At 43.2% G+C, this 12,331-nt stretch overlaps 1 protein-coding gene across 2 annotated transcripts in view; it reads right to left on the bottom strand.

Annotated features, from left to right (window-relative positions):
- The window catches only part of NPC1 (NPC intracellular cholesterol transporter 1), a 53,686-nt gene that overhangs the window by 21,073 nt on the left and 20,282 nt on the right, over positions 1-12,331 (bottom strand). For both annotated transcript variants that reach the window (XM_066626422.1, XM_066626423.1), the window contains exons 7-13: positions 10,569-10,645; positions 9,804-10,174; positions 8,509-8,735; positions 7,838-7,938; positions 3,335-3,437; positions 2,133-2,322; positions 556-738 (exon numbers count right to left, since the gene is read on the bottom strand). In XM_066626422.1, coding sequence (XP_066482519.1) covers positions 556-738; positions 2,133-2,322; positions 3,335-3,437; positions 7,838-7,938; positions 8,509-8,735; positions 9,804-10,174; positions 10,569-10,645 — 1,252 coding nt within the window. The remainder of the gene's footprint in view (positions 1-555; positions 739-2,132; positions 2,323-3,334; positions 3,438-7,837; positions 7,939-8,508; positions 8,736-9,803; positions 10,175-10,568; positions 10,646-12,331) is intronic.

Here is a 12,331-nt window from a genome sequence, read left to right as displayed (position 1 = left end):
TTTGTAAATTAGAAAGGGTGGGAGGGAGTTGCCCACCATCATTGTGCTGCAAAAGGCAAACAAATGTGCGGCCTAACACATGAGCTTATTTGAAAGGTTGAGAAATAAAATTCTGAAGTGGCTGTTATTTCCTCACCCACACTTTGATTAGATGCAACAAATTGTATTTGTCAAATGCCCAAGTATTTAAGGTTATTCCTAAGAGATGTATCAATATGTTCTTCCACAAAGACAGTTTATTTTCTAGCATAACCCTACATGGCAAGCCTTAAATTTAGACTTTGCTTCTCTAAATAGGATTCTATAAGGACAGCATTCTTAGTTTTCACCAACCTCAAATAGAAGAAACTTTGAACCTCACAAAATTACTTAAAATAAAATCCTTTTGCATCTTAATTGCTAAAGCCTAGTTTCAGACAGTACTAGAATCGAGTATAGCCAAATGAAGTCAACATTCTGTATACATCAAGATCTGAACACAAGTCTGAAAAAAATGCTAGTTCACATGCTAGTTATTAGAATAGAGTTATTTATATACTCAAAGCACAAAAATACCTGAAATGTCTGAACGATAATGAAAATGTTGTCTACTCCAACAGCCAGTACCAAAAATGGAATAACTTCAACCACAATCAGTGTTAAGGGTACTCCAAAATAGCTGAAGATGCCCAGAGAACATGCAACAGAACTCAGCACAATTAGAATACCCGCAATGCCTAAGGAAATTTTTGAATCCACCTAGCAAAAGATACAAATTTTAACATTAACTTTAAAATTCTTCTCAGTGTAATTCATAAACATACATTTTGCAAGTGTAATCCTGGCTTAAAACTATTAACTAGTTTCCCCAATCCAGCTGTAGTCTGGTGTAGAAAAAGCTTCACTACTCACTTAAAAGTTGTTTTGTTGTAAGTAGTTTCATTTTAAAGTTAAAGAAACCACTTTTCTTTACAGTGGCCAGGGCAACTGCCCGGGTGGAATTTGTTTATTCTCCCCACATCTGTTTGTTTTCTTTGGGCCAGAAAGCTCACATTCATTTCAGTGTTTAATATTATAAGTGTTTTCGGTCTTTATTACCTGACTTTTTGTGACCAGACAGGAACTTCTCTCTTGTTTACATATATCAATTAGCCTATGCTAAAGTTGGTTTTGATGTAAGTTGTTCCACTTAAAGTTGCAGTTTCCAAGAACCCACTGACAACTTTGAGGACTTGCTGCACATTGGAATGTAGATACAAACCAAACCCTACATCCCAGTGTGTATAATGTACAGTCAACCCCCACTACCTGTGATGGTTAGGTTCCTGAAAGCCCCCACCAGGTTGTGGATTTGCCGATATGGAACCATTTTCCTATGGTTCAATCAATGAGTATGGATCATTGAGGTTCCATACTAGGGTTTAGGGGATTGGGGGTGACTTACATGCTGCCGGCATTGAAAGCACTCTGTGCTGGTCGCAGGAGCCATTATGAATGTCCCTGCCACACACAGGAACCTCCTCAATGCAGCAGGGTCATTCTAAACAGTGCCCAGCTCCTTCAAACATTCCACACCAATTGGGGCGCCAATGTCTCTGGGAGGATTTTGCTGGTAAGCAGAGACTTTCTAGAGGTATCAGGGATCACAGACAGGGAGACCCACCTCACAAATGGTGGTCACACTCTTGCTCTTCATGGATACGCGAATTTGCTATCTGCAAATCTGCTATCTGCAAATTCGCGTATCCAGAAAGAGCAAGAGTGTGACCACCATTTGTGAGGTGCTGTTATATTCAATCAGCATACACAAATTTGCTATAAAATGTGTTAAGTGACTGGTGTATGGGTCTCTTTTGCTAGATCAGTCAAGTATTCATTTTTCTGAAACTGCACTAGATTATCTCCTGACTTACTTCAGAAAAGAGCTTGGTCATTGTCAGAAGCTCTCTCTTATTGAAGAAGTAGTTACCTACAGTGCCTCTTAAAAACCACAGGTAACATGCACACACACACACACACACACACACACACACACACACACACACACGGGAAAAAAAATGCTATTTTGCAGTTGTATCTGTTAAATATTTCAGCCCATTTAAAACATCTCACTTGCTATGGAATTACTTTCAACAAACTGTAGAGATACATACCAAAAACCTTGCTGCACTCTTGATGTGTCCCAGAGCTATGGAAATGTACACAAACATGACAATATAGCTAATTAAAACAGTGCTGACATCACCACGGCTTTCCCGGTTTATTTCATCTTCAATACTTCGTTCAGCAGAGAAGGCAATTGTTAAATTCGGATTGTCATACTTTTTCACAAAATTGATAAACCTAAAGGGGAACAGGGGAAAAGACAACAGAGCACAGGTACTGCCAGGTTAAAAAGCCTCTCAAAAAATTATTTCGGTACTTATACTATGCATTGCATTTTTCATGAAAACTGACACTGGCTGAAATCTGATACTATATTATTTAAAAGTTAACATGATTTTTAAAGTGTTCCACCTTAAAAATGAGACTTCTACCCTCTTAGACTTGATCTATATCTATATTTAGAAGTATAGATAAATCCTCTTGCTGGCAATTTTAGAATGGGCACATGCATGCGTGGAATAGCTTCCATGTTGGGGAAAAAATCTTGAGAAGTTACGTCAGACAAAGTACTGGTAATTTTCTAGTTAAATGAATGGCTCCCCACATAAACTATACAATGAAGTCACTTCATAAACAGAGTTAAGTTCAGTATAAAAATAGACTTTAGTTGCAATATAAATATTTTCCTTACCCCCTGGGGGCTGGGGATTAGAATAGGCCCTCAGTTTGGCTGTACTTGTCATAAGAGATGACTAAACAGCCAACAGCTAAACAGGGGTAGATGGGACTCGTTAGCCTGGGAAGGCAGCTCATCTGAGAGAAGGAAAGCTCTCATCCAAAACCTCCACTGCCATGTGGCTACATCCAGTTATGGAAAAGGCTTCAGGAGTCAACCTCAAGGCAAAATCCGGAGCCAGAGTTCCTGAAGCAGTTCATGGCTGAACACAGTCACATTCTGGCAACTCCTGCGACGCCGCTGGAACCAACCGTATTGGCTTCTGCCTTTCCATTGGACCATTTCAGCGACGTGGAGAGGGGGGATTTGCTGCATGGGTAACAGTCTATCCTCCATATCTACTTTACCCAGGCTTTGCGCACTGGAGAGGACACTGTTCCAGAACACAATTCAGAGCGCGATACCATAGCCTTCCGAGACTGAAGGATGCCAACAAACAAAGATTTTCTTGGACAGGAGATCTACTCATTCCCAAAAAGGCATTTTTATTTAGCCTCAATTAGAAGAACTTACTCTGATTCCCAGGCAAGAACTTTCATCAGCTTTTCAGTGTCATTGTGGTAATTTGTGACAGGAAATGTAATCACAAGGGCGGTAGCATTATTATAATTTTCATCTATGCATAAGAAAGAGAAAATACATGAAACTATTTTAAAGAAGAGAAGACACTTGTCTGTGCCTCAAGAAGTCACTTCATAGGAAATTAGTGTTTCTCCTATGCAGATAGTTCTGTCTCACAGAATGCAACAATTTACTACAAAAGAAGCACTGTGAGTGATAAAGTCAATTTACACAGATGCAAGCACTACCGATTTTAATTAAACTTACCTCCAGGCACAAGGTTTGGGCAACTTCAGCCTTACTTATCTTATCCAAGTCCACCTCCTCCACCCAGAGAGACTGCCACCAGTCAGGAAAAGGAACTCCCTTCTACCTTATATTAGATTAAATAAAACTACCTAAATTTAGGGGCTATTTTCTTAGATTTCTATACCAGCTTTCCTATACTCAAGGCAGAGTACAGCACAGATAAAAATACAGGAGTAGATTAAAAAAGTAAGAAAATAGCAACATAAAAACAATGACGTGAACAGAAGATTAAAAGGGTCCCTAGGAGGTTCCTCCTCCTTCCTCGAATACCAAGCAAAATAACTAAGTTTTTAAACCTCACCAGAAACCATATAAAGAGGAGGCTGTTCTTGGTTGTTCTGGTAGCTGGTTCCACGTATGTGGTGCCACAACAGAGAAAGCCTGCACCTTGCTGTCATCCCTTGGCTTCAGATGGTGGCAGTATCCTATCCAATTATTACAGGGGACGAGCAGTACAGGTGGAGCCTATTTATGTGTGTTAGTTCCATTCAGTGACTCAGTGCGATTAACAAAAAACACGTTGTGCTAAATTCCATAGAGTTACGCAAATACACTGCAGCCTGACACTTCCGGATGGAAGGAAACTAAGGCAGCTGTTATCAATCCCTATATTGATATATATACAGGCTATATCTCATGCTTTGCACCATCTCAAGGGGGGGGGGGAATTTGGCAAACACTCCCTGGATTTTTTTAAAGCAATCCCCTCTGCTGCTACCACACCTGCCCCTGTGTGTGAGTGTGAGTGAGAGAGAGAGAGAGCGCACACGCTCCACCTTGCTGCACGTGTTCTGGCTACAGAGATTTTCGGGCCCCCCTTCCCCTCTTCAGCCTCTTTGCTGGCTCAGGGGAGTAATACTGTTCCTTTGCAAGGGGAACCTCTTCCAGGGCTCCAGGGTTATTTCCCTGCCTGGGCGAGGCAGAGCCTTTTTGCAGTGTTTTGGGCTGCCTGAAAATGAAGCGGGACGCCAGTGCAGGGCAAAGGAGGCAAAGGTGTGTGTGACTTTCAGTTCCCCCACCCCCACCCCATTCGTGCAAAGACAAATCCTGGATAAAAAAAACTGTGAATAAATAGGCTGCACCTGTATTATATGGGAAAGGCAAGTCTCAAGGTATCTTGATCCAATGCCATATAAGGCTTTAAAAAGTCACCCACATGGCAGGCTTGGCCCACCAATCCCCAGTGATCAACTAGGCCGGTGCATTCTGCACTAGCAGGAACTTCTGAACTGCTTTCAAAGGTAGCCCTGTGAAGATGGCATGAAAGTAGTCTAAGAGTGATGACACTAAGAGATGACACTAGGGTAGCAGTTCCCAAAGTGTGCATCATGATGCCCAGGGGTTATGCGAGGCATTCAGTAGAGTGGGACCCCCACCATCCAGCAGTGAGACCATGGCATGAGCCTCCAAACAGCAGCAGGATGCTCAGTGCGGCAGGCAGGGTTGCAGCATGTGAAAACCACGCACTGGGAAAAGCCCACACTCCCTGACCCTCTTACCACTATTTTGAGACTTTGCATTTGGCCTCCGAAGCCGGGAGTGGCAGTGACATAATCGTGCAATGTGTTTCATGTCATCACCGCTTACTTCTGGGTTCTGAGGACATTTCAGTTTGGGAACTGGACAACTGTAACCCAGAACCAAACAACTCAGATATGGTTTCAGCTTTCATACCAGCTGAAGCTGGGCAAAGGCCTACCTGAATCTTAGTCATTTATAAAAATTGGAATAGAGACCTCTGCATTAATGTGCATCATACAGATTCTGTTCATGAGAAAAAGGTGTCCATATTAAATGGAGAGTAAGTCTTGGGAGAAGGCTAGCTTAGCAAAGGGAGTAGCACCTAGTGGTTAGTATGACCATTCTTCTTCCTGCTCCCAGCTTCCCTTTTACTGACCAGCAGCTCAATAGGAGAAAAACCTTGGTAGTTTGTATCTGTTGCCACCTATAGAAGCCAGGCAAAGAGCTATCAGGGAGAACCCCTCTGAGGAGGACACTAAACTCCAGGGGGTCTTATTAAAAATCAAACCCACAGTAGCATCTACAGATTAAAGTGATGCATCAATCCACTGAATCACCCATGAACATGGGCTAGGAAGACAAAGGGTCAACATGTAATGAATTGTTAAAAGTCTAAACAAAAACAAGGAATTGAACAAGGAGGGGGGTTAGTAAAGCTACAGGGAGAACAATGGAAACGTGCCTGACTGTGTCTAGAATACACAAGGTTTCATCAAATTGATAGGGTAACCAACACCCAGCGGATTGCGCTGGAATGCTACTCAAAATTATCAACCACCAATTTTCCTCCCCTCCCCCCAGCCTCTAAGCCCAGGGAAGTATGCACTTCAGTTAACGGGGGGGGGGGGGGGGTTTAACACAAGTTAGCTAAATGGTCCCTAGCTTAAGCTACTTATATTGCACAAACTATTCCCAGTCCTTGCACTTGTGGGTGAGCAAGTGAGTGCTCCTCTTCTAGCTCGCAAATATTGAGTCACTTGGGAAGTGGCAGAGAACTTCCAGAGACTTCCTATGTGCTGGCACTTTTATATAACTTTCATCCAATGTTATCAGATTACCAGACTGGAACCCAAGGGGGTCATTCCATCCCACCCAATGACCCCTAGATGGATAGATCTGGCTACCCAATGGCTAAGTACATGCAGGCTGAGTACTTCAGACATGGAAGAATTTCTCCAGTCTACAAACACACATGGGTTAGAGTAGGGAGTTTTAAACAAAGGCTGCTTCCAGAAGATGCCCCAGCAGCTTTAGCTGCTAAACTTATACAAGGGTTACTGGGGGTCAAGTGTCCAAAAAAAAAAAAAGACAAATCAGGAAAAAATGGGGAAAGACAGAGCATTCATAACGGGGTGTCAGGGGTGTCAAACTCATTTCATCCTGGGGGCCACATTGGATTCAGGGCACCTGCTGAGGCCCGAACTCCAAATGTGGCACCCGGAAGTGACCTGAACACAGGAAGTGATGTCACAAGTGACATCACTTCCTGTTTTTTTAAAAAGCTAGGGCTTCCCCCTCGCTCTGCAACACCACACCCCAGACCCCATTCTACCACCAAGCATCCCCTGCCTCAGTCCACCCCAGACCCCATTCTGCCACCAAGCATCCCCTGCCTCACCCCACCCCAGACCCCATTCCACCACCAAGCATCCCCTGCCCACCAGCCAGCCAAGCCTCCCAGTCGCCACGTCCACCTACCTGCCACTAGTCAGGGCCAAGGAAGCCATGCACAGCGGCTCCGGCTCCCAGGCCCCCTCTGGCCGCGATCGAAGCCCGGGAGAGCTCTGGCCGCGGCTGGAGAGAGGACCGAAGGCTGAGGACGCCGCGCGCAGATGCTCCAGCCATCAGTCGCCCTTCTGGCTGTGGGCGAGCCCTGCCCGCGCCTGGAGGGACGACCGGGGATGCCGCGCACGGCTACTCCAGCCCTCGGAACTCTCTCCAGCTGCGGGCAGGCCCTGCTCGTGCCCGGAGGGAGGACCGAGGGCCGGGGACTCTGCATGCGGCTGCTCCAGCCCTTGGAACTCGCTCCAACCATGAGTGGAGCTCTGCAGCTGGAGAGAGCAGGGGTGCGGCAGCCCCAAACTGCCCCAAAGCCCGGGGGGCTGTCCAAAATGGCTCTGCTGGCCGGATCCAGCCACGGGCCTTACCTTTGAGACCCCTGGTCTAGATCAAGAAAAGGAGTATTGTTACATTTTCCATCCATGTCTACTATTACTGCCAAGACTTGCTAAGTTGTACACACACAAAAATGCAGTTTCTCTTAACTGCAAGTCTCCCTCTTCTCTTCAACATTATGATAGGTATTTATATACAACAGTTCAACAAAAAATTTCAAAGAGGTTTACCAGTTCAAAAAGTGTTCAGTCTAAACAGATGCAGAACACTACCAGTGAACAGATACTAAAAAATGCATTGTGCTGGGGACAATTTCTTTGCCCCTGCTAAATATATGAGGAGCATCACTTGAAAGAGTGTCCCTTTGTTCAGTTAATTCTAACCCATTTAATGCAGACAATAAGGCCAACTATCAAGGCAACTGAATTATGTATGTAACTTCCAAACATTTGTTTTTCCTGCCCAAGAACGAACAAGACTTCTAGGCCTGTTTCAATAAGTTGTGCCTACCATCGTATCCTCCCATCACCAGCCACGGAAATACAGGTCCACCAAATGTCCCCAAACATGGGTCATGAAGCTGGGTTGTGTCATTCAGAGATGCTGGAGCCCTGCAAGATTCAGAAACGTTTCCAATTATCCAAATACAAGGGCAATATGGGGGGGGGGGAGTTTATACATATAACCTGCAGCATGTTATGTCAGACAATTTTGCATTAAATTACCATTTTTAAAACGCAGTACAAGAATCTGTTGACAGCATGGAGTGCAATATTCTACCAAAATAGTCAAGCCTATAAATGCTTTCTTTAAGTTTTGTCAATTTAAGTTGTTAGTAATATTGCTCAGGTGAAGGCTATAAGAAGTCCCTTTTCCATGAAAACTTTTGGAAGGACCTCTCCTTGATTCTGCATTTTTGCTACTTAATAACTTAGTCCTAAGCACAATTAAATTTGAAAGTCATTACTACTTAAAGCCAATAAGTCTTCCTTCAAAGCAAATAACATTGCATTGCTAAACTCAACTTCAAGACAGTCTCCTTGTGAATTTTGCTTTAACACTGTAAAGCAGTCCTGTATCAACCAAGCCATCTAAACCAGCTAGTGCCCAAATAAAAGTAGTGAAACATTAGCCTGTCAAAATACATATACAAACGCGATTTGTACTGCCACAATGCTTACCTTGTGCAATACAAGAAGTGAGAGTGGTAGTCAGCATAGACATAAAATTCATCACCAACACTATGATCTAGGACAGAGTGGCTGTTCTGGTAGTAGTTGAGCACGCTCAAAATAGTACAATTGTTATTGTAGGGAGCAAGAGGAGCCAGGCAGATGTCCTTCAGCGTTACAGTATCATTCTGATAAAAAGCAGTTATGTTTTCAATAGCATTCTGCAAGTCTAACACCTGAAAAAATGAGAAAATAAGAATCCAAATGTCATTTGACATGGAAAGAGAATGAAATTTCTCTTGTGCTCATGTAACCTGTAACATTTACATTTAGACACAGAGCCCAAACCAGGTTAAAGATACAAAAATGTGTACTATTAATTATTTAAGAAGTCAGAAAGAAAATGCAAATAAATGTTTTCTTTACCAAATTAAATGAACATGAAGCTCATTCATAATCTTAGCCAACATCAGAAGTCAGGGTCAGGTATTTTTAGTAGATGTGAACAGTTTATTATGAAAGGTATATTAGTTCTACATGATGTGCCTCAACATCCTACAGCTTAGTTAACTGGACACAGCAATTTCAGTGATACCTCAAGACTGCCCGAGACAGAGTTGCAGTTGGCAGTAGGAGAGCCACTCCTTGAAGGTACGCAAAACAGACCACACTTTGACAGAAGGCATTTTGTATTTAAAATAAAATTTTCAACCAGTGGTACTTCACAGTATGATATGTAGCACTGGGCTCCACTGCCATGGTGACCACATGATACTGCTCCTTCTGGCCTGACCTACCAGAAGTGGAAAAGGCTAGGGCCAAGATGCACTTGTGGGCAAGATATAGCTGTGCACCTGTCTGGCCCTTCAGAAGAAGCACAGTTTGGGAAAGGGAGGATGTGGTGCAAAGAGGCAGGACAAGGAAACAGCAGCAATTAAAGCAAATTCTCACTTCCTGCAGGGACAACTGTGAGGCAAGCTGTCCACCCCTGTGCTCAAATACCACCTTGCAAGAGCCCCCAAAGATGGAATCTGCAAGAGGCAGGGAAAAAGAGCCCTGGCTGAAACATCTTTCCAGAGGCTCTTCAAAAATTTGATAAATCACCAATCAAAAGTCCTGAAGTCTGGTCTAAAGATACATGATACAGACACTAATCAGGTTTGGCCAGGAGACTGCCTTTGAGTACATCACTTTGAATTGCAACATAAAGGCAGGATATAATGAGAGTTGAAGCCCATAACACATCTTGCACCCCCTACATCCACTTCAGGCACATGCACACAGACAAACACATGGTCAGTTACCTGATGCAAGATATCCTTGTTAAGTGGAGGTCCAAAAGGAACATCTGCTCCTGATGGGTACGGCGAGTAGATATCTGGTTTGGCATGTGGGGCTTGAATAATAAGTTGTTCAGTACGGAAAAAAGGGCCAAAACGAGTGTCAAAGTACTCCTTCTCTTTCCGAGCTTGGCTGTTCGGTGATGACCAGAGGTCTACAGGATTTGTGGTTAGTTTAGCATACATAAGGCCCGAGGAGCACATAGCAATAAAAACCAAGGAAAAGACAACAACAGGCCTTGGGTTTCGAACACAAAATGCTCCCCATGATGCGAATGTGACTCTTAATGCATTCTCAAACCTCTCACCAAGTCTTTCAATCCAGGAAGCTTCTCCTGAAAGACACACAGAGGATGTGAAATATTCCAGTCTCATGGTCACTTATTTCCCAAACCAACAATTCCTTTATCAAGTAGGGTTCTTCCCAAATTCTCAAGTGTAGATTCAAAATGTTAATATAGTAGACAGTTTTACATTTCACTATATGTACACCAGAATGCAAAGAAGCCCATACATGAAGTAACCAAGCAGCACAGGCCCCCCACATACAAGGAAGCATCTGCAGCTCAAGATATACTAAAAAGTTATGTGAAGATTTTAGGGCATGTGGAAAACATACTCAAGTAACTAACTTTACACTAAACATTTAAATTAAGATCTCATGATCACTGTTCATAAAGGAAGAGAAGATATACTAGTCAAACCTTACCATTACTTTCTAGAACTTACCAGGATGCCAACGTGAACTAACAGAATAGGTAACATTGCTGTAAATTGCTGTGTACTCTGAAGTAATATACGTCTTCCTGTTTAAAAAAAAAAAGACAGCAAAACTTCAGAAATCCTTAGCTTTTTTTAGTACTGCAATTCAAGACAAACCAGTTATAGTTCACAAAGAAGTTAACTCTGCCCTATATAGGTTAAGCCATTTCTGCCCAATGCTGCATATACGCAACAAGCACCAAATGTGTACACCTGTGGGCTGGGCAGAAATGGGTTTTAATACCAAATTACAACTAGCTGTCTGTCTATTTTTGACTGTCTATTTTTTGTGAATTACTTTTTGTGAATTACTAGCTGTCTGTCTATAATCTCCTCCCTGGAGATTGTATCTTTCCAGGAAAGGGAGTGAGTGTTGCATATTTGTCACTACAAGGAAGATGACTCAGTCTGGGGAAGATGCACCACCACTTTGTTCTGTTGAGTATATAAACTGCCCCCAATCCCTCCTATGGACAACACTTATAAACTCGAGGTTTGAGCCCAGTACAAACCTAAAGGCAGTCCACATAGGCATATTGTGCTTCACCTGACAGTTTAACACAAGACACAGACATTTTATAAAATTGCAATTCTTCATTTTACACAAAAGAGTTAGTCATTGAATACATCTCAGACCCACAGACACTCAGTCCTATTGTAGATGCAGAGTTTCGACAATTCTGTACCACTAGCAAGTCTAACTGGGACCTCCCATTACTCTTTTAGTGAACACAGACTCCAAATTTATACTGCCTTCAAGCTTAGAACAGCGACTGTAACTATTTTAGTTTGTTATACAACATACTCCTGCCCATCAATGATAAAAACCTCTATTGCAAGCCTGACCAACAAAATTCATTCCACCTTGTCAGCAAAATGGGTACTGCCAGATATATCAATTCTTTTTACACAGACCAGACTGGCCAGCAGCTTCCATGCAGCACCATTTCAAACAATAGCTTCATTATACAATACTATGGTGATGCAATTGTGTAGCAGGCAGGGTTTCTATGAGTCAATTTGTAAGCAAATTTACAATCATATGAGAGTTCAACACATAATGGAGGGTTTTCTGTTCCCCCGTCTTAAGAGAATGACAAATCCCATGACTACTTCTGATGTCCTATGAACAGCTGTTTACTTGGTCATATTTTCTGCTCCCTTTGCAGTTTCAGAACTCCAGCAAGTAATACAGATAAAGTTATAGTACAGACGAAGTAAGAATGCAGTATCCATGCAAGGGTTTTGCTGAACTTCACACCTGAACAAGGGAATCTCAAAAGAAACCAACTCACACTGCAAGAACTTGCCTCATACCACAAAGTCCAATACATTTTATATACACAGAATATGTTTACAATGACCAATGCCCTGAAGATTTACTTCTACATTTTAGAATAAATACTTCAACAACAGAATGCTCTAGGGATCAGGTTAAGAGCCCAATCCTGGGCTCAGTGCACCAGCTTACCTTAGCACCAGCCAGCTTTGGGCTAGCGCCAATAGGAAGCTGTGTCACCCAGACCACCAGGTGGCAGAGACGTGAGTGGGGATGTGGGGGGAGGCAGCATTCTGGGGTGGGGAGAGGTGGAGGGAGGGCAGGCAGAAGGCAGGGAGGAGGCGTGGCAGGGGAGGGAGATCAGCAGAGCTCAGCTCAGCTCCACTGGATCCAGAGCCCAGTGTCAAGTCTCACGGCCCCACACGGAGACTCCATTTTCCAAGGGCTGCTG

Source organism: Tiliqua scincoides, chromosome 4 (assembly GCF_035046505.1).
Source record: "Tiliqua scincoides isolate rTilSci1 chromosome 4, rTilSci1.hap2, whole genome shotgun sequence".
Taxonomy (NCBI): domain Eukaryota; kingdom Metazoa; phylum Chordata; class Lepidosauria; order Squamata; family Scincidae; genus Tiliqua; species Tiliqua scincoides.
This window is presented reverse-complemented; position numbering and strand designations above follow the sequence as displayed.